This window comes from Sciurus carolinensis, chromosome 4 (genome assembly GCF_902686445.1).
Source record: "Sciurus carolinensis chromosome 4, mSciCar1.2, whole genome shotgun sequence".
In the NCBI taxonomy this organism is placed as follows: Eukaryota; Metazoa; Chordata; class Mammalia; order Rodentia; family Sciuridae; genus Sciurus; species Sciurus carolinensis.
In genome coordinates, this window is record NC_062216.1 from 166,540,834 (window position 1) to 166,562,123 (window position 21,290).

Sequence of the window (21,290 nt, forward strand, 5' to 3'; positions counted from 1 at the left end):
GACCCCGACTCTCGCACTGTCTGGTTGGGGTCCCCCGCAACAGCCGCCCGCCTGTCTGGATGTGGTTCTGCTCCCTGAGGGGTTGGTCCCGGCGAGTCCGAGACGCGAGCCCTCACTGCAGACGTCTGTGCCCTGGGGTGGCTGGAGCAGTGAGAGCAGGTGCAGGTGAGCAGGCGTCTGTCACGGCCACTCACGGCCCGGGGCAGCTGTGACACCACCCCGGGCTGGCTTCAAGGCCCACCTCTGCCCTGGGCTCGGAGCCCCCGTCTATAAACTAGGAAGGACCCCGTGCAGCCGGACCCTAGGACGGTGTTGGCAGCCACGGGGGGCTCGTCACCTGCTTGCACCACATCGTCACAGGCAGTCCACGTGTGCACAGGCTGCCACACAGAGACAAGCAGGCAAGGCCACCAGGGGGACAAGCGAGTCACGGGGCAGCGAGGGAGGAGACCCAGGAGGGCTTTCCGGAAGAGGCACCATGAAGGGCCGGGAGGGCGCGGGACATGGCGAGGTATTTCTTGGACACCCTTGGGCCAAACACAAGCCCCAGGGGCCAAGAGGGCGCAGGGCAGAGGGAGGCGGGTCCTGGTGGGGCTGAGCTGCGTGCACGATGCTGCGACCCCCGCCCCCCAGGACCAGCTCTGCCCGGGAAGCGCGGCCTGGGGTGACCAGCAACGTGACTGCTGAATGGAGGCCGTTGGGGCAAGAGGGGAAGAGTCGGCTCCGGTGCGCTGGGAGGAGGGCAGGGCGGGGGCTCTGGGAAGCGGGGGACCGCTGCCAGGCGCCTAGGGAGCCTCCGTGCACATGGAGGCCTGCTACCCGAGCTGGCAGCGGGGCCCTGCCTCCGGCTGTCAGGGGACAGGCAGCCCAGTCGGAAGCAGGTGTGAGAGGCCTGGAGAAATTGATTTATTAGGGACGATGAAAGCAGCTAAATGTGTTTGCCGGCTCAGCGATGACTCAGGCCTTCCCCAGGGGCTCGCCGAGGGTGAGCATCAAAGAATGGAGACGGGCCTCCTGCCACAGGGCACTGCAGTCCCCTCTTCCCGGTGACGGGAGAGCCCGCGCTGGCCGGCAAGGCCCCAGCCCCACCAGGCCTCCCCCAGGGCGGCAGGAGGAGAGCCAGACGCATCCAGGTCCACGCCCTGGACTTGCCCCAAATTGCCGTGTGATCTTGACGCGTGACCGACCCTCTCGGACCCTCGTTTACCAGGGAGGATCCATCCCGGCCCAGCCCTGCCCCCTCTTGTCCGGAAGCACAGCTCCCTCCAGGTGGGCTCCTTCCAGAAGCCAAGCACGCCTCCTCTGCCGGAGCGTCTTTGGGGGACAAGCCGGTCCCAGGAGGACCTGCTCTTCCGGCGCCAGGTCCCAGGCCCTGTGCCGGGCTTCGGAGGGACAGGGGTGCCTCGGAGCGGGCAGGCCAGAGACCACACAGAGGGCGAGGCCCCTCCCCTTGGGGCAGGAGGGGGACAGACGTACGTGACCCGAGTGACGTGAGCGACCCTTGAACTCAGGCGTGGAGCAGTGGTCAGACCTGGCGGGGCGGGAGTGAGTGGCAGCCCGCCAGCAGGTGCCCTCTCCCCTGCGAGAGTCCCGCTCTTCCTTCCCACCTGAGTAAACTCTGCTCTTGAGCAAAAAGTGACAGAAAGAAGAGGGAAGCTGACCGCCACCCGCCGCCGTAGACGTCTGGGCTGCCCTGCAAGCCACTCCTGGGGACAGAGCCCCACGGGAGGAGGGCACAGGGGCTGAAGGGGGCGAGTGAGGGGCAGGTGGTGGCCGGACAGGGGCAGCCTGAGGGCAGCAGAGGACAGCGGCTCCGTGGCCTCCAGTCCCCCGACATCCTGGTACAGGGCGGGCTTGGGGAGCGGGGAGGAGACGTCACCCTGGGTCAGCCAGGCAGGGCACAGGTGGAGCAAGCTCCCCGCACCTCGGCCTCCTCCTCGGCCTCCTCCTCGACCTCCTCCTCGGCCTCCTCCAGCCTCTCCTGCCTGCTGCCTTCTCCCCGCAGACCTGGTTCGGATCCCAGCTTCCTGGGCACCCGCCCTGCGGCCCTGGGCCAGACACGCCACTCTGGGACCTCAGCTTCCCCCAAGGCTGTGGGCAGCAGCTCTAGCTGCCAGGGCTCCCCATGGCGGCCACGGTCCCAGCAGCTCAGGCTGGGAAGCAGGTGAGGCTACCGGGAAAGAGGCAGAGCAGGCCAGCCCTCCTGCCCATCTCTCCCCTCTCAGAGGGCAGGACAGGGGCTGCTGGAGCCAGGTCCTGAGGGAGGTCACATGGCTCCTGCTGCTCTGCCCTCAATGGAGATGCTTAACCTCAGGGGTCTTCCTTTCTTTTCTCTGAGAATGCTCTTTTTTTTTGTACCGGGATTGAACCCAGGGACACCTAACCACTGAGCCACATCCCCAGCCCTGTTTGTTTGTTTATTTATTTATTTGTTTGTTTGTTTATTTATTTATTTTATTTAGAAACAGGGTGTTGCTGAGTTGCTTAGGGCCTCACTAAGTTGAGGCAGGCTTTAACTCACGATCCTCCTGCCTCAGCCTCCCCAGCCCCTAGGATCACAGGCGTGTGCCAGCGTGCCCAGCTTTCTCTGTGAGTTTTGAGCTGACCCCATGTTCCAGATTGACCCAAACCCCACGCCCACCTGCCCTGCCTAGCATCAACATGTCCGGCCAGAGCTGCTGATCTTGAAGCACTGGTCACACCAGGGCCTCTGCCTTCGTGCCCTGCAGTCGCCAAAGCAGCTGCAACGGCCCCGCCCCAGAAAGCAGCCTCCACGCTCACCGGGGTCGAGCCAGAGGGCAGGGACCAGCTCGGAAACAAGGCCACTGGGTCTGGAACCTATCTAGATGTGGGGGGCCACAAGCTCCTTGTCCAAAGTGGGACCCTCCAGTGTTCCTGTGCGGGCTTAGAGGGCATGCTGGGAAAACAGGAGCAAACCGAGGCTGCAGGGACACCTGGGCACCCTGGAGGCTGGACACATCCCCGAGAGCCCAGCAAGGAGGTGGGGCTTCCCGTGTGGGACAAAGGGCAGCCATCCACACTGAACAACCCAGTTCCAGTCCCGCCCAATTCCAATAGCCTCTCCTGCTCTGTGAGCCCATCCTTCCCGCAGCACGGTGTGGACTCAGAAGGTCCTGGCAGGCCGAGGCCACACGTGCCCTCAGCAGACATTCACTGGCTGTGACAACTAGGCTTTTGACGCAGGGAGGGGTGTCCAGGCTTCTCGCCAAAGGCCTCCTCCTACAGGAAGCCCTCCCTGATCACCCCAGCCACCAGGGGCCCTCCAAGACCCGAGGTCTCTGAAAAGCAGCTGTGCCCACCCCAGTGCCAGCCTCCTCCACAGGAGACTCTGCGCCTGCTTCTGTCCCACCCTAAGTGCTGGCCATTGGCCTTGGTCACCAGCCTCGAGGTCTGGGCTGCCTTCCAGGAAGGGCTGAGCTCTGGGTCTGCAGCAGGCTCCACAGCTCAGCCCCTCCCTTCTCCACCTCTGCTTCCCCATGGGGACCTCCAGCCCGTCCAAGAACACCCTGGCCCTCCCCTTCCCCCAGGAGGAAACTGAAGCTCGCAGGTGTTCAGGGGCAGGTCCTGGGCCACCCAACACGCAGAGGGGCCACCGTGCATCCAACACACTCCATGCCCCACCCCCACAGGGGCCACAGAGGAGAACGTGCAGGCACATGGGGTTTGGACTTGCCCAGCGTCACAGGCTGCAGTGGCATCTGATCACGATGGCACCCAGCAACGCGCAGAGGCTCACAGGCGGAAGCTGAGGGTTGGCTCTGACCTTTCTAGGCCTTTGATCCTCCCAGGCTAGTGCTCTTTTCTGTCTCCCTCCCTCAAGGGGTCTTTGTTGAATAGTAAGAGCCCAGAGTGGGCCTGCCTTGCTGCAAAGACATGTCCATTACAGAAAACTGGACAAGGCAGGGAAGGAGAGGAGGGGGAGGGGGAGGGGGAATCCCTCTACTTGGGGGCAAGCCTTTCAGAACACTTCCAGCACTCATAGATTTTCTGACCAGAGAGGGCAGGTTAGGGAATGCCGCAGTGACAAACAGCCCCCCGATCCCAGTGGCTTACACACAACCAGGGGTTGCGTCTTGTATGCCCAGTGTGGGTCTCGGCTTCGCACAGTGACTCAGGGACCCAGGTTGCAGAAGTGCCCTCCTGGCATGGGCTGGTAGGAGCTCTGTCTGGATGTGACAGTCACTTCCACTCACCTGTCATTGGTCAAAGCAGGCCGCAAGGTCACCTAACTTCAAAGGAAGAGGAAATACCATGCTGCCACTGTACTGTGCTTCCACCTGCCCAGCAAGAAGGGAGAAGAGAAGCACCTACCGTGCAGGACTGTCACCCATTACACCGAGGTGACTCCCTGTTCCCCCAGGCGGTTCCTGGAATCAGGACTTGTAGTGCTAACACTGAGAAAGTCCTGGGCGAGCCAGAAGCTGTCGCTTTCACTGTACCATGTGATAAATTCTTCCCCAAACCGCACGGCAGTCATCTTATCGGTGAGTCAGAGTTTTTCTCCCCAATCCCCTGTTGCTGGGCACTTAGATTGCTTCCAGCTTTACATGGCCATAAATCCGTTGTCTCAAATGTCTTTCTGAGCACAACCTTGCTCGGGTTTCTCAGAGATGCAATTACTGGCTGTTTTTCAGCTCGGAATCCCTGATGCCCACATGTGATTCAAAACCCCAGGCCACGCAGCTCACCCACCGCGTGAGCAACGCCCGCTCTCTTCAGGCCCCCTGGAGCCCGGGCAGCCGTCCTCAGCCGGGCATCCGAGGTGCTGGAGAGCGTGCACCACAGATCGCTGGAAGCCACCTGCGGAGCCTGGGGTTCAGCAAGCGTGGAGAGTGGACTAATTATGTACCTTTCTGGCCGGTTCCCATGGGCACTGCAGGCCCAGGACCACTCTTTGAAAGTTAAATGGAACCTGCCTGTCACCTGGCAGGTGACCCTGCTCAGCTCCTGTGACTTCCCTCTCAGCCTCGGCCCCTCACCTGTGAACGGAGCGGGCGTGAGTGTGAGCACGCATCACCGCAGAGCTCAGAGAAAACCGCCCGGCGTGTGGTGAGTTCAGTTAAAGACAGTGATTATCATTCAACAGTAGATTAAATAACTTCGTGTTTTAAAATATTTGTTCATTTGAATGGAATTGCATTTATTAAGACTCCTGCTCCTTCTGCATCTGAGTGGGAATGAATTGCTTCCCTAGTGGTTCCACGTTGCGGTTCCTCTGCAGCGTGAATCATCTGCTCCGCCGCTGGGCCGCTGGCCTGGGCTTCACAGAGCGCAGATAACAGAGCCGTGGCCTTTCTGTTGGCTGCAGTCGGCGGGCGGGCGGGCGGGCGGGCGGCTGGTCTTTCTGCAGGGGCCATTTTTGCAGCATCCCGCAAGCCAAATCCACCTGGCTTTCCAACTCTCCTGCCCTGGCACTTTTACACTTAGACTACGGCTCTTTTCCAGAAGGAAACAAGCAGAGCGTTTGGCTCTGAGTGACGAGATTTCCTGCCCCATGGTGGTGGTGAGGGGAAGACCCACCCCAAACCCTCTGGCCGCCATACAGGGCACGGTCAGGAACTGGGGGCCTCTCAGTTCTGCCAGCAGCCCCCTCCCCACCCTCAACTCTCCCCATCTGCAAGAGCCTCCTCCAGGGATGCGCAGGGCTGGCCAGAGATAGAGGGAGATCCGGAAGGACAAGTGGTCCGTCACCAGCTGGAGACCCGAGAGTCACAGGTGCAGGAAGAGCCACCAGCCTTAGTCAAGCCGGCTCCGCCTCTCCTCTACGACTCTGCCTCTCGGGCCAATGTCCATGTGTAAAGTGGACATTGACAAAGCCCAGGCCAAAGGGCGGGTTAAAATGGCCCCGCCCACGGCCAAGTGCACTGGACCAGCCGGGCTGGGTGTTCTGCCCGGATCTGTTCCAGGGTGGCTGGCACCCCACAGCCTATTCCTCTGCTGGGGCTGAAAACACCCCACCCTCCCAGCCTCAAGTCCCCAGGGCTCCGCGGAACGAGCCCCAGGGGCATCCAGGCTTCAGAGGGAGACCCTGGGCCCTCCAGCTGCAGCTCAGCGTCCAAACGGTGCCCAGGGCCCGAAGAGGCCAGGCTTGCCCAGGAGAACAAGGGGCCTCGGTGTCCTGCTCCTGCCTCCCGCCCGGCGGGGCCCCTCCAGCAGCTGACCCTGCCATACTGGATCCCGCCCCTGCCTCTGCGCCGCGGGGCCTGGTTTCCATGATAATCAGCCGAGGGCTCCAAAGGGCCCCCCTCTCTGCCCCCCCCCACCCCCAGGGAGACTCTTTTTTTTAAGATTTCTAGAAAGACCATCCTAGCAGCAGGCAGCTGGGAGACACCAGGGGTGTCGTCTGGCACTGAGGAAGGTGACTCCAGAGGGGGAGGCGAGACATCAGGCTGAGAGACCAGAGGGGAGGAGGGAAACCGAGGCAGCCAGAGATGGGCTGTCCCCAAGCAGGCCTCGCTGCGGCCTCTCCACAACCTGCAGGTAGAGTCTCTGCGAGGCTCCACTTTACAGAAGGAGAAACTGAGGCCTGGGCATTTCAGGTTTTCCCAGGTGCTGAGCAGTTGGCCCGACCCCTCTCTGAGCTGGCAGCGTCGGAGCCGATGGACGCACACACGAAGGAAGGACGGAAGACAGGATGGCTCCCTCCTCCCCCAGCGACCCTGAGGCTTCAAGCCCTGGTGAAGCGGTGCTGGTCACCTCCCAGGCTCACCTCAAACCTCCCAGGCCCGACTCCCAACAGCCCAGCCTGCAGGCATTCGCTCCTGAAGCCCCCGTCCTCCTCGGTCACCCTTTTTGTGCCTGTGGGAACTCCCGCAGGGCTTCAGGGACCAGGGCCACCCAAGCCCCGGCCAGCTACTCCCACGCTCCCCAAACCCCGTGGGCTGGACAGGGAGAACGGGCCAGGGTGAGTCCTGCACGTCTCCACGGGGACACCGGAGGGAGGGCTGCGTGGGGGTGGGGGGTGCCGCTGGCTCCCTGCAGGTCCACTTCAGCCTGGCCAGACAGGAGGTCCAGGGAGCAGCCCGGCCTCCGCCGCTCTCCCCGACCGACAGCGCCTGCAGCCAGCACCCGAGGCCACCGTGGGCAGAATGACAATGAGGCAGGACCCACGCCAGCCCACCTGGGAACTGCGCTGGGCCAGGCGGGAGCAGAGGGCAGAGCAGGGGCCCGGGACAGGGCCAGGGCCACAGATGGGGTGGGGGTCGAGGCCCACTGGAGACGAGGCTGGGCAGAGTCAGGACAGTTGCCAGGGCAGGACGAGACAGTGGGAGAGCCGGGTGCCCCACCAGGGGAGGGGGGGAGGCAGGCCCTGCCCCACGCCAAGCCGCTGCGCCCACTGTGGCCAGAGAGGGCGGGGGCTTCACCTGGCCCGGGAGCGTCCACCCTAGAAGCCCACGTCCAGACCCAGGCAGGCAGTAGGAGGGAAGGGTGTGGGACAGGCAGGTCAGGAGGCAGAGGGACCTGCTGGGACCAGTGGGCCAGAGACCCGGCTGCCCTCCTTACCCAAGCCCAGGCCCCTGGGAGGGCACTCCTGTCCTGGGTCCCCTCACCGGCCTCCTGCCCTTGTGGGCAGCCAGTGCCCAGCCAGGGACTTTGGCTTCCCCGCCCCCACTTCCCCTCCCAAGCCGTCCAGGTCCCCGACTCTCTGGTCCCCGCCCAGCCCGCCCTCCTCAGCGGGGACTCTCTCCTCCACCCTCAGGGCTTGATGCTCCTGGGCTCACGTTCTGGACGTCCAGGGTGGCTGCTCTGCCCGCAAAACGCGCTCAGTCCTCACAGACCAGAGACCCTTCCTAGCCCAGTGGTTAAGCTCCCAGGCTTGGGGCTTGGCTGGGGCACACTAAAGTCCTATCATAATTCTCACATAGTAGGTGCTTCGTGAATGCTGGCCTCCTCCTGCTCTGTTGGTAGCTCTGATGTGCACACAGCAGGCGCCCAGCAGTGGCTCCTGGGCTGAGCTGAGGTGCCCTTCAGGTCTCCAAGGGCCCCACTGCCCTGAGGGGGACACAGGTGCGGCCTGCTGCCCTGGCCTCTGCGCACAAGCCCTGCGAGCTGCCCAGCTCCTGAGAAAGGCCCATTGCTGATTCCCCTTGAGTCTGCGCTCCGGGCAATCAATCGGTCGCCATGGAAACCAGCCTCGAATCAGAGGCAGGCACTTCTTGGCTAAGCCAGCGCCACCTACCCACCCACTCAGGCCTGGCTGTGCTGGTCTCCCACCTAGGACTGCTGGGGGCGGAGGGGGAGGAGGGAGGGGGAGGGGAGGGGAGGAGGGAGGGGGAGGGGAGGGGAGGGGAGGAGGGAGCCCTGGCATAACCTAGAGCATCAGTCACATCCCCAAGCCCTGGGGTCCCCAAAGACCCGGGACTCCCTTGGGGGTAAGTGACCACAGCACTTGCCCCTGACGGTTGAGAGGTTCACTCCTTACAGCGTCGCTCACAGTGTGCAGAGCAGACGGAGAGGAGGCGTCGCTAACCCCACGGGCTACAGGAGCCACCAGGCCCAGCCGAGGAGTGAGGGGCACAGCCCTGCACAGACCCTGCCTGCGCCCTCTGCCCGCCACCCTCCCTGGCTGGAGAAGGGGCTGGGGACAGGAGGGGGTTCCTGGCCCGCTGGGCCCGCGCCTGCTTCCCACTCGATCTGCGCCTGGCACTCCCCGTTCCCATTCGCTCCAGGCCCACTAGGGGCCATTAGCCAAGATCTGCGCCCACTCCCCTCCTGGCCGCCCGCGCCCAGCTGCAGCCTCCCACCGGCCCCACCCCGCAGTGCCAGCCAGGACGCAGTGGAGCCCGGCCGTGAGTCCCAGGGCCCAGGTCAGCAGCCACTCCTCGCTGGGAGCCTGAGACCCCAGGGTACCTCCCTGCAGGAGCCCGCACGGGGCAGGGAGAGCCAGCACGGGGCTCGCCCCGGTCCTCTCAGCCCAGAGCTGAGGCTCCCCCGGCCGTCCACCTTCCAGGAGGAGCAAAGGGGACCATTCCTAACGACTGGGTCGGGAGAAAGCCAGGCCGCAGAGGCTGACGGAAGGACCACCAGCCTCCGGCCCAGCTGGCAGGGGTGGCATCAACCCGCCTGCCTGTGGTGACCTGCCGCTCTGCTGCGGCCCAGGGTCTCCAGCTAGAGCCTGTCACCCTGTGCCACTGCTGTGCTCAGTGCTGAGCGCCTGCTGTGTACCCAGCACTCCAGCGCCCACCTCGCACAGAGGCCCCGACGCTCCAGGGGGTCAAGGGGTCAGCGCTGGGGACTGACCTGGTCGGGAATGGCGCAGAGACTTCTAGAAGGAAGGAGAGGTGCTGGGACCTCGCTCTGCCTCGAAGACCCACCGTGGCACCCTCTCTGGGGCATCGGGCAGGGCAGCCCGAGCCCAGCTCAGCCCTGCCCTAGCCGATTCCAGCTTCCTCGCTCCATCACTGGGCACCTACTATGTGCCAGCGACTGGCTGAGGCACATTCAGAAGTGAGAGCCCAGGTCCCCTGCGGGGCTGTCCCCTGGAGAGATGAGCAGGTGGAGGCACCCGGAGCTAAGGGGGTCTCTCGAGGTCACACAGCTGGTGAACTGCAGAACGAAGACTGGCACTCAGACCCGAGCAGCCCTGTTCCAGCTACTCTCAGGGATCTGTCCCCAGCTTCTCTCCTCCAGAAAACCAGTCAGCGTGTCAGATTCCTCTGGCCCAGGGAAGGGGAGGGAGGGGCCTGGTGCCCCAGCAGGAAGCGGGGGCCCCTGGTCAGCTGCCCAGCCGCGTCCCAGCCAGGGCCACTTTCCTCTGCGCTCCTCCTCACCTGATTAAGCACTCATGGCTGCCACGCTCTCAAACTGAGGACTTGAATTTCCAAAACGAAAAGTACGTTTGGATCTGTTCCTCTCCCAAACATTCCTCTTCAGGCACCAGAACCGGAACAGCCCCTCCAGGCCCCGGGCAGAGGGGCCCCCGCCCGGAGGCTGGCAGCGTCTCTCCTCGGCAGCATCTGAGGGGCGCCCAAGAGACCCTCGGGTGGGGCTCAGCAAAGGGAGGTGGGCCCAGCCCCGGGCCGACTATAGGACAGACGAGGCCACAGGGACTGTGGGCCAGAGGCAGGGGCCCCGCCACCCGCACCCCACCAGCCCCACAAGCTCAGGCCGACACATGGTCACCAGTCTCCTCAAAGCTCCAGCGAGAACAGGGACCAGAAGGCTGGACACCCAGGTTACTTCCAGCTCCGGAAACCTCCCCTCTCTGGGACTTGGGGTCCTGGTTGTCCCAGGAGCAGGGAGAGGGACCAGGGCGGATGGCTGGAAGGTCCTTTGGTCTGCGCTTAGCAGATCCCTTTGGAGGGTCTGGCTCACACCAGTCCGAGGAGCCAGGCACTGGCACCTTTAAAGGCTCTCCACGGGATTCTAACGTGCAGCTGGGGTTTCCAACAGCCCGCCAGCCAACAGGTGTGATGTGGGCCCAGAGAGGGCGTCTAACTCAGGGGTTGCGCAGCGAGTCAGAGAGCAGGCCAGATGCTGAACAGTCCTGTTTCAGAGGCGCAGGTGAAGACAGAGACTAGGTGCTGCATGCACCGACAGTCCCAGCTACTGTGGAGGCTGAGACTGGAGGACAGCTGGAGCCCAGGAGACCCACTCTGGGCAACACGGCAAGACTCCATTTCAAAAAAAATGTTGGGGGTGCCGTGACACCCTCTGTCATGCAGAGGTGGGTCACTGGAAGGGTTAGAATCAAGAACTTCCACGGAGACCCCTCCCCAATGCTGAGCGTGGACCTTGCGATCCCTAAGTAGCAAGAGGGGGCTGGGTTTGCAGGAAGTCTCTCCCAGGTCCCTATGGTTTCAGGGTCCTCAGCCTGCCAGCTGGAATTCCAGCGCATGACAACAGCAGACACGGATTGACATTTTCCACGGCCCTGAGAGACCCGACCCAGAGGCATCTTAGCACTGAGCCGCCTTCCCAGTCCTTTAGGTTTTATTTTGAGACAGGGTTTTGCAAAGTCTAAGGCTGGCCTAGAACTTGTGATCCTCCTGCCTCAGCCTCCGAGTAGCTGGGATGACAGGCGCGCCCACCACACGGCCACTTGCTGAACTTTTACCAAGTCCAGGAAGGGAGCGAAGGTGTCCCGAACCCCTCTGTCCATTCGCCCTCCCCCCCGGGGATTCTCGTTCTGCTCCATCCGGCTCAGAGGGGCCAGGCAGAGTTCGGGAGGTGCCTCTCCCCAGAATCCAGAGGAGAGAACTGTTTCCAGCCCAAGGAGGACCCTGGAGGCCGCGCTCCAGGACCCAGCGGTGCGCAGGGACCAGGAGCGTGGGGCCTGGTGCTGGGTGGCCGGGCACCGCGGGGTTTGGGCAGAGCTCGGACGCCCCGCCTCCGCCCCACCTGCGGCGTCGGTCGCCTAGGGAACCAGTGGGGCGGGGCGGGAAGGACCGGCCCCTCCCAGCCCCAGCCCAGAGGAGTGAAGGTGCGCACGTGCGTGCTTGCGAGGCAGGCCGGGTCACCGAGCGGTCCCCAAGTCTCCCAGGGCGAGGGCCCCAGGTCACCTCTCCCACCCCTCCCGTCGCCTCATTGCCCCCACCGTAAACCCATTCCTCAGGCAGCACGTCCCAGGCCAGATGGCGAGGGCAGGACGCGTCCCTGGCCAGGCGGGGGCTGGTGATCGTGGGGCCCGAAGGGAGCGAGGGCCAGGTGGGCGTCAGGGGTCCGGAAGGCGCACGCCCGGCAGGTTGGAGGCGCTGACTCCGCCGCACCAGGATCGCTGCCCTGCGCTCAGTGCCCGCCCGGGTTCCTGGCGCTCTCCCCTCTCCCGCTTCTCTATCCCGACACTGATCCTGCCCCCACCTTCCCCGCCCCGCATCTCACATTCCTGTACTTGTCGCTGGGCACCTCTTTACCGGCTGCGTGACTTTTGACTAGTGTCTTCGCCTCTCTGAACTTTAACAATGTCCTGTCTAAAATAAATTCATGTAAGGGGAAAAAAATCAGAAGACCTGGGGGGAGGAAGCCTGTCTACAGTGGGTTAAGAAGGAGGAACTGTATGGCCACAGATTTGCTTCCCTGTGCACGTGCTTGCCTGCCGGGCAGACACCTTGGAAGGGAAGGACCTTGGAAGGCCTCGGGAGCGGGAGGAGGCCGGCTCCAGGCGCACACACTTGCCTTCTCAATATGGAAGTGTGCAAGCATTAGTGATTCCAGGGAGCAAACAAAACGGACACGTTTACCAAACCAAACTTCAACCCCAATGCAGTACCTGGGGCGTCGGGGGCACTGAGCGCGACCCAAGGTGAGACCCAGGGCGCGGCCCCCAGCTGGGCCTCCAGCCCTCCCGCCTTCCTGCCCCCCATTCCTGCTTCCTGCGGAGCCAGGCAGCACCTCGCCACCCTCAGTGCCTGCCGGGCACCTTCTCCCCGGCAGCAGGACGCCTGGCAGAGGCTGGGACTCGCGCTAGGCCTGCCGGCGCCTCACAGGGGTGTGGTCCTGTCCCCACACCCCTGCTCCTTCCTGCTCCCCTGCTTGGAGGGGCTGGGGCTCCGAGTCCCCGCCCCCCACCCCCCGCAGTCGAGGACACCTCCAGTGCCCAGGGCCTGCGTGACCACTGAGGGGCACAGGAGTGACCAACAAGTGCCGCAGGCCAGACCTTGGCTGAGGAGGGCCAGCACACCCCACGGGGCCAGCGTGCGCCCTTCACGGATGAGGAAGCCCAGGCTCGGGGTCGCCGACCGTCAGCTCCTGCTGGACCGGCAGCGGGGCCCCTGGTGGGCGCCTGGGCTAGGGAGGGAGGGGCAGGGACTTCTCCCCCTCTGCCGCGTGGGGCTCTGCTTCAGTTCCCGCCAGGACTGCCCAGCGGGTCCCATGAAGCCACCTGCCGTGGATCCCCGCCTTGGGAAGCGGCCCTTCCCTGCGGGCGCTGCCAGGCTCCCCCACCCCTTGCTCTTGTCAGACACGCCCACAACACAATGGGCCACCTGGTACACGCGGAGTGCCACCCTTCCCGTCTGGGCCCCGTGCTCGCTGTGGACCATGGTGCGGAGTCTCACTGGTGGCGTGTTCACGGGAACTCAGGAAAGTGAGGTCAGCTTCATCCCACGCTCCCTCCATTCCCTGTCTAACCCAGTGAATGTCTGTCCTTCCTGCCCCGGTTGTGAGTCAGTATCCGCGTATCAGAGAGAACATTTGCCCTTTGGTTTTTTAGGCCTGGCGTGATTCATTCATTTGCCTGCAAATGCCATAATTTCATTCTTCTTTATGACTGAGTAATATTCCACTGTGTTTATGTACCACATTTTCTTTATCCATTTTTCTGTTGAAGGGCGTCTAGTTTGGTCCTATAGTTTAGCTATTGTGAGTTGAGCTGCTATAAACATCGATGTGGCTGTGTCACAGTAGTATGCTGATTTTAAGTCCTTTGGGTATAAACTGAGGAGTGGAATAGCTGGGTCAAATGGTGGGTCCACTCCAAGTTTTCTGAGGAGTCTCCACACTGCTTTCCAGAGTGGCTGCACCCATCTGCAGTCCCACCAGCAATGGAAAGTAACACGTACTGGTTCTTGTACTATTTGGTGGGGGTATTGGGAATAGAACCCAGGGTGCTTCACCACTGAGTCACATCCCCAGCACCCCCCTCTTTCTTTTTAAATGTAGGGACAGGGTCTTGCTGAGTTGCTGAGGGCCTCGCTAAGTTGCTGAGGCCGGCTTTGAACTCACGATCCTCCTGCCTCGACCTCCCAAGCTGCTGGGACTACAGGCGTGGGTTGCCCGCCCGACCCTTGTATTTTGAGAATCGCCACTCTGACTGGAGCGAGGTGGAATCTCAGCGTGGCTTTAATTTGCTCAGATGTGAATGTTTTTTCATAGGTTTGTTGACTGATCATTTTCTTCTTCTGTGAAGTCCCTTCCCTTGCCTGTTTGTGGACTGGGTTATTTGTTTTTGGTGTAAGTTTCTGGGGCTAATGCTCTTGGATGCGGGCGGCAGAGACCTCTCCCAGCGTGGGCTCTCCTCCCGTTCCTGCTTGCTTCCTTCGTGTGAAGAAGTGTCTAGTGCGACACAAGCCCATTTCACTGTCCACCTCTAATTTACCCATGTGCCCAGCCCTGGTGGCGAGTCTGACGCTGGTCCTGGCTCGCTGCCCTCAGCACTCAACAGTGCCTCCTGGGTGAGCCTGGAAGGACCTCTGAGTGAAGGCGGGATTTGCATGCAGAAGGACACATGTTCAGGGCCATATCACTGAAGGCCGTAAGCATTAGCCTAAGGAGGGTGGAAAACCACTCCCTTCCCCTCCCCTCTCCTCTCAGACGCCTGGCTTGCCTGTGTCCCCAAGCTCTCGCTGACAGCACCGTAAAGGAGCTTCCCGCTCCTAAAAGCTTCTCAGCTGCAGGTCCTCCCGCTGTCAGGCGGTGTGGGTCACCCGGAGGCCACAGCCCCAATCAGGCTCTCCTTCGCCCGGGGCGGCCCCTGGGGCTGTGTCACCAGCTGCCAGCCTGTCCCCTCCTTTACCAAGAGGGGTGATGTCAGCACAGCCTGAGGCAACCCTCAGGGCCTGGTCGCAGGGTCAGCCTCGGAAAGGAGCAGAGACCTGGGAAGAGGCTGGCCTCCTAAGGCCTCCACATCCGACAGGACTCCCAGCCCAGGCTCGGCCAGAGCCCAGGGCTCATGGGTGTGCGAGGTCTCAGCCCGGGCTGGGGACCTCCTGGTCTCTCCCCCTTCCTCAGAGAGACGCGGGACACACGGTGACCCTCACAGGGATGTGGACAACAGAAGGGACAAAGGCCATGGCGGTGGGAGGAGCCCCAGAGCCCTGCCTCCGTTGGCTCAAGGTCCGGTTGTGCTGGCCCCCAGGCAGGCTCGAGGGGTCTCCAGGGTGTGGGTTGGGACGGGAACTCGCTCGGGAAGTGGATCCCGATGGCCAAGGGACACTGCAGAGCGTCTGAAGCCAGCGGCTGGCGGGGCTGAGGCGGTGAACTTCCCTACTCAAGGCCAGAGGGCAGCCTGGACCTCTGCCTCCTTCTGGGGCCTGGAGCCGGGACAGCTCGGGCAGGCGGAGGGCAGGCGGGGCCTGGGGCCCTGGTGGGAGCCCCGCTCGCCGTCATCCCCGGCCTCCTCCGGCCTCCTCCGGCCTCCTCCGGCCTCCTCCCGGCCTCCTCTGCACCGGCACCGGCCTGCAGAGCTCTCGCCTGCCCGGGAGGGAGCCCAAGGCCCCGGCAGGCAGATGTGCCTCGTCCAGCGACCGGCCGCTCCTGGTGCTGTTCCGGAAGGACAGCCTGGCCTGAGCCATCTGAGGGCCCTTGTGGCCGGATGCTGGGCCGGCCTCTCCATCGGCCCTGGAATGAACCACGGAGGCGACTCCAAGAAACGCCAGATACCCTGGTGAGACTGGCCGCTGAGCCCCGGGAAGCTCGGGAGCAGCAGGGGCCGGGAGCTGGAAGGCGGCCAGGTGGCGCGTGGGCGGGACGGCAGAGCCCAGCGACCCTGCCACCCCAGGCCTGCCGCCCAGGGAGCACCTGCCGGGGCTCAGGGGCTCTGCGGGCAGGGTGGACTGTGAGGACCGGACCCTGGGGACAGACCCCATGGCACTCATGAGGAGGAGGCGGCCCAGGCAAGATGGCAGCAGGTGGCCACAGCCACAGCCATGCTGAGGAGGAGCGGAGAGACCCACTGTCCACACCCGCGGCAGGGCCGCCTTGAGGGTGTGGGACGGGGTGGGAGGAGGCAGCCCAGGAGGCTGCAGGGAGCCGGGGAGGGCCAGGCTGCCGCCAGCGAGTGGGCTGGCAAGTGGGCTGGTCCGGAGCTCAAGGGCTCTCGTCCCTCCAGCCCCACGACCCCCTTTGCCACAGGGCGCCGTGACACTGCTCTCCCTCCCCGCCCTTCTAGGCCAGAGAGGCCCCCGTACAGCTGGGCAGGGCTTGTCCTTCTACCCAGCTCGACTAGGGCCACTCTGCTCTGAGTGCTGTGTGACCTTGAACGGATTACTTTCCCTTTCTGGACAAGATGGAAGACTCGACTTCTGGGGTTTTTGTCAGAGAATCGCCCCAGCCCAGAGAAAGCCCTGATTCTGGAGTCCAGGGTCTCGGATCCCACTCCCGTCCCTTCATCCAACACCTCCTGTGTGCCCAGCACTGGTTCAGAAGCCAGAAAAACTGGTTTCCTTGGCAACCTCCAAATCTTGACCATTCTGAACCTGGGTTTCCTCATCTGCAGAATGAGTCCCTGAGGCAGCGCCTCCCCCGCTACGGGGACCAGGACCCCAGGGGCACAGACACCGGGAGGGGCCGAGCTCTCCGCAGGCCAGCCCTGCTCAGGGACCCCAGGCCCCTCGCCTTCGCCCTCACCAGCAGCACCCCTGCCTGGGGCGCCGTCTCCTCGCGTCCGAGGGCGGCCTGGCCAAGGCCCCTCCTCCCGGGAAGGTGCCCCCTGTCCTGCTCTCTGCTGGGCATGGCCGCCCCTTCCTGGCACCCGCTCCCTCCCCTCCTGGCTCCTCCATGGCCCTCAGAGCCACCAAGGGGATCACTGGCAGCCGAATTTGTCACCTGCGCAAGGAAGGGAAAGTGGACCTTCCTCAGGGCCAGCCTGTGGCCCCGCCAGGCCTTCAGGGCCGGGGACAAGGCGTGGGACCAGAGAGGGGGAGGAAAAGACGGCCACCTGGCTGCCCAGCGGGCCATGGAAGGCGGGCACTGAGCAGGGAGCACCTGGGTGCCCCACGGACCCGACTGCACGCTGGCACCTACTGCCCGCAGGTGGTCGCTGGGTTCAAGTCCCAGGGAGTCCGGCAGCCGGCCAGCCTCCTCCATTCCACAGCAGGGTGCTGAGGCCAGGGGAGGCCACGGCCACAGGAGAGGCCCTGCCCCAGGCCCGCCTTCCTCTGTCCAGGAGCCCCGAGCCAGGCAGTGGGGTCCGGCTCCCAGGAGCTGGCCGGGCCGTCTTCCTGCCACCCGCCCGCCCCTCGGGGCTCTTGACCCACTCTGACCAGGGCCTCCGTGACACCCGCCGTCCCTCAGCCTGTTGCCACCAAGCGGGCACCATGCCACCCACTCCTCGGTGTGCTGTGGGCATGGCTGGCGGGAGGAGGTGCCCGCCTCTCCCAGTCGGGCTCCACTGTGCCCCTGCCTCCTCTGTCCACCTCGGCCAGCGTCCCTGGGGGCTGTGACCCGCTCCTCCCCAGGGCTCCCCGGACGTGAGCAGAACCAGGGAGCTGCCAGCACTGTCCTGCTGGCCCAGGACCTCCACAGCTGGCCCGGTCCCAGCACCCAGCACCCAGCACCCAGCACCAAGGACCCAGCACCCACCTTCTTTACCTCCCTGGCCCAACCCAGCCCCAGCCCCCCGAGTGCCCCCAGCCCCTCCGACTCCCCTGCTCCCCAGTTCTCCCCGTCTTCCCGGGCCCATCGACAGAGGCTGGGGCCCAGCAGCAGGCGACGGGCTTGGGGCACTGCCGTCCTGCCCACGGCCACGTCCTGCCCACGGCCACGTCCTGCCACGGCTGATGGGACGGCACTGCCCTCCACTGCCCCTCCTGACACCGAGGGGCACGCGCCTCCTGCCCGCTCAGCCGCCCGCCATGCCCCACACCCCAGCTCCTCACGCCCGCCGTACACTGGCACACGCATGTCCTCACCCACCCGGAGCCCTGGCTGCTCTCGGGGCCAAGTCGGTGCCGAGGGCAGACGGGGAGGAGGCCGGGCCCCGGGCAGGGTGCCCAGGACCGCGGCCTGCGAGCCCAGGAGCCAAGGTCCTCGTGGGAGGCCCTGTCCCCACGGTGACCCACCGAGGCCCAGTGTGATCACATGGCCACTCACCCCCTCCAGAAGACCTCCCGTGCCTCAGCCTCCAGGGAGGCCCGGGCTCCTCAGCATGGCCTCCCAGGGCCGCAGAGGCTGGCCTCGCGGACAGCCTCCTCTCCTGTGCCCGGGCCTCTCCACTCTCTCCTGCCCGCTCCTGGCTCCCGCTCCACACCCTTGCTGCGTCCCTAAAATGGGACGCCTCGGCATCTCCTGTGGATTCTGGGACGAGTTAGGTCCTGGGAGGTGCAGCCCCGGCTGGCACTCAGACCCTGAGGTCCCACGCCACCAGCCTGCCAGGAGCCGCCCGGGCCTGCCCTCTCCCTCAGCTCCTCCTCGGCAGCCCCCGCCACCCTCCTCCCCCCACCACCTGCGGAAGCCGCCCCCTCCAGGAAGCCCCCCAGGGGCTCTGCCAGGGGACCCCAGGTGGAGGAGCACAGCGTCGGGCCCACGCTGATCTGGCCTCTCTCCTGCCCGTGTGGCCTCAGGACGGGCACAGGTGGGCACGTTCCCCAGTCCCCAGTCCCGCCGCCAGAGCAGGCTGGGGCGAGGGCCGGGAGCTGGAGCCAGGTGAGGCCGCAGGGAGACCCTCCGGAGCAGCCGCAGCGGAGGCCCCAGTGCAGGCCAGGCCGGACCAGCGCCGCCTGCCCCTCGGCACGGCCGGGGCCCCTGCTCCTTCCGGCCCCTGCGTCTGGGTGGAATCGCCCACCAAAGTCCATTTTGAAAGGAATCGATCTCCGAGCTGCCTGGAGATGCAATTTGGATTTTCATTGTGAAGAAATGACGGTTAAGGACAAGTGTGGAGACCCAGCCACCAGGGAGGCCCTGGAACGAGGACTCCCTCTGCGCCTGGGCAGAGACTCAAGGCCGGTGCCTGTTCTCCTGCCGTGACAGCAGAAAACGGTGCTCAGGGGAGGCACAGCCGCGCGACACGGGTACACGTGTGTCCACGCACAGCCACACACCGGCACGCGCAGATTCACACGTACACAACACGCCCACACACGCAGCCTCACTGGGCGGAGCGCCTGTGCTCCTAGCTCCAGCAGCCTCGGCGGCCCAGGGCTGCCGCTGCCCCAGCCCTCCGCTCTGCCTTCCATTCCCGGTGCGTCTAGCTTTGGGACAACGCCACCTTCTTTACTTCTGGAAGGGGCTGACTTCTACTCCTGTTCCAAAAGCCCTTCCCTGACCCAACACTGACGCGAGCCCTCGCCCAGGACCTTTCACGGGCTCCCACTGCCCGGCGGGACAAGGCTCATGTCCAAGACCGTGGCCCCGAGCGGGCAGCACACCTGCGACTGATGTCCCTTCTGCCGCCGCAGCAGCTGATGGACCCCCAGGCGGCAGATGAGTAATGGAGCTGAGGGGTGGGGGCTCCCGAGGCCGAGGCTGGCAGGCAGCAGGCCCGGTGCCCGTGTGCGTGCCCACAGCGGTGGCCTCGACTGCCAATATCCGCCCATTCTTCTGCATCTGAAGATTTCCAGGTTTCACAGAAAAGATGGAGAGTCATCCGGGAAAGGCGCGTCTCTCACGCGAAGGCAGGGAGCCCAAGTCCCTTGGAAACTCCTTCACTGGGAGCCAGAGTGGCCCTGAGTCTCTCCGGGTCCAGCCCTCGGGCACCTGAGCCAGCAATGCCCGTCTGCCGCTGCTCCGCTGACCAGCCCCTCCAGGGAGGGAGCCCCACCTGCTTCTCTGGTCTCCCCTGACAGCGGGAGTCCTGCCCTCTGGCCCCTTGGTTCCTTGGTCCTTGGCCCTGGGGCTCTGACCCCCGCTCCGGCCACTCTCTGCCTCGGAGGTCCCGTCGGGGTGCCCTCCATGTCAGGCCTCTCGGCCAAGGACAGGCTTCTGGGCTGCGCTGGGCCCGGAAGCTCACAGGTGGTGTCCACAGGAGGACGGCGGTGGCCTTCCAGCTGGGCAGGAGGGCAGGGGCTTCCCTGCTGGGCAGCCCTGGGACCCGGGGCACTGCAGAAGGCGGTCTCCTGCACAGGAGCGTCCTGACTGCACCAACGGGCCTCCAAGCTCGCCAGCTGGGCGCGGCCAGTGGCTGGGGGACAAAGAGCCCCGCACTGCAGGCTGGGAGGGGTGGCGGGCTTCCGAGGCCAGCCGTGAGCCGGGGAGGGGAGGCGGGGCCCCAGGCTCCTGCAGAGGCTCTGGGCTGTCAAGGCCGGGGAGGAGGCCCCGCCCAGCAGGGCTCCGGCTCCCGCCCACACCTTCCCGAGGCCTGGGCCACTCTTCTCCAGGACGAGCCTCCCAGGGGACGCTCCAGGGTCCCGGCCTCGCATCCCTCTGCCCTCTGCTCCAAAGGCCACCAGTCTGTGCTCTGCCTGAGGAAGAAGCAGCCCCTCGCTCCAGAGATGCCCCGGAAGGGAGCTGACCCCGAGGTCAGTCAGGGCCTGCCCGGGGCAGCCGAGTCTGTGCCCAGGTGGAGCAGAGGCGGCCCCAGGGGTGGGCAGCAGACCCTGGCATGGGGAGGAGATCACAGGTGCCCGAGGAGCACCAGGGGGTCTGCCCGAGGCGGGGCGGGCTCCGTGCCCAGCCAGGCAGCCCCAGATGCCTACGCTGGGCTGGTGGCCGGGGCAGCGCTGGGACCCGGCTCCCGGCATCAGCCAGACACGCCTGCACAGGGAAAGGCCAAGCCCTAGCGGCAGGGAGGCTACAGATCCAGCCTCTCCACTTAGCTGCCTCCCAGCTGGAGACCAGAGCAGAGCCAGCAAGGGCTGCGTGCCAGCCGGGCAGGGGCAGAGTGGACCCACGGCCTGCCCGGGGCTCCTCCCTCGGGGTGGGCGGGGATGGGCCGGCGCTGCCCCAGGGACCAGCCAGGCCTGGCCCAGATTCTGCTCCTGCCCCAGTTTGGGGCGGCTGCAGCGGGGCCCCCACAGCCGGCCTAGTTCTCAAGGATGCCTGGAGGTTCCCAGAGGCCTGGGGGCCTCCACCCCACCTGCAGCCTCCATTCCAGCCCAGACCCACACGGGGCTCTGGCAGGGGCTGCCTGACTGGGCATCGTGGCTCGTCCAGGGGCCTGTGGAGCCTGCTGCCCGCCCACTCTGTGCCCCACCCTGACCACCAGGACTGGCACTCTCTGACCCAGACCCTCCTGGGCACAGCTGTGCTCACCCAGGCTAAGGCTCCGCTCTGGGCTTTTGAAACGTGAATTTGAACCCGCAGCGGAGTCAGCCAAGTCCAGTGGGTGGGCGCAGGACACACCAGGGGGCCGCTCTTCCCAGGGACGGCACAGGTGGGGGGCCACCTGGGGGCCCCAGCATCCGAGGGCAGCGTGACACCAGGTGGTTCAGGGACCACGGCAACCACAGGGCCCTTGCAGGGGAAGGCACGGACCCCAGCTCAGAAGAGAGAGGCCAAAGAGGAGCCGAGGTGACAGTGAGGTCCCCACCAGGCCCAGGGGCCAAGTGACAGCAAGGACCAGTGGGTACCCAGAGGCTGTTCACGCCTGTGAACTAAAGGAGTCATCGCACCTGCCACCTGGGCTTGACGTCCCCTGCTGCCACCTGTGGGCTCTAGCTGCAGGGGACATGGTGGCC

General features: G+C 64.9%; 1 protein-coding gene across 1 annotated transcript; it reads left to right on the forward strand.

The window, feature by feature from the left end:
* The first annotated feature begins 918 nt into the window (after window positions 1-918).
* LOC124982973 (translation initiation factor IF-2-like) lies at window positions 919-16,414 on the forward strand. The gene is made up of 5 exons (XM_047549812.1): window positions 919-985; window positions 1,211-1,490; window positions 2,006-2,164; window positions 14,816-15,343; window positions 15,848-16,414. The coding sequence occupies exons 1-5, from the start codon at window positions 919-921 to the stop codon at window positions 15,918-15,920; spliced, it is 1,107 nt and encodes a 368-aa protein (XP_047405768.1). The 3' UTR covers window positions 15,921-16,414.
* Window positions 16,415-21,290: the final 4,876 nt, after the last annotated feature.

Coding starts and splice junctions, on each gene's coding strand:
- LOC124982973 (XM_047549812.1), top strand. CDS start 919: ATGAAAGCAGCTAAATGTGTTTGCCGGCTCAGCGATGACTCAGGCCTT. Junction 1,491..2,005: donor ACGTACGTGACCCGAGTGAC/GTGAGCGACCCT, acceptor TTCTCCCCGCAG/ACCTGGTTCGGATCCCAGCT. Junction 15,344..15,847: donor AAGAAACGCCAGATACCCTG/GTGAGACTGGCC, acceptor CCGCCCTTCTAG/GCCAGAGAGGCCCCCGTACA.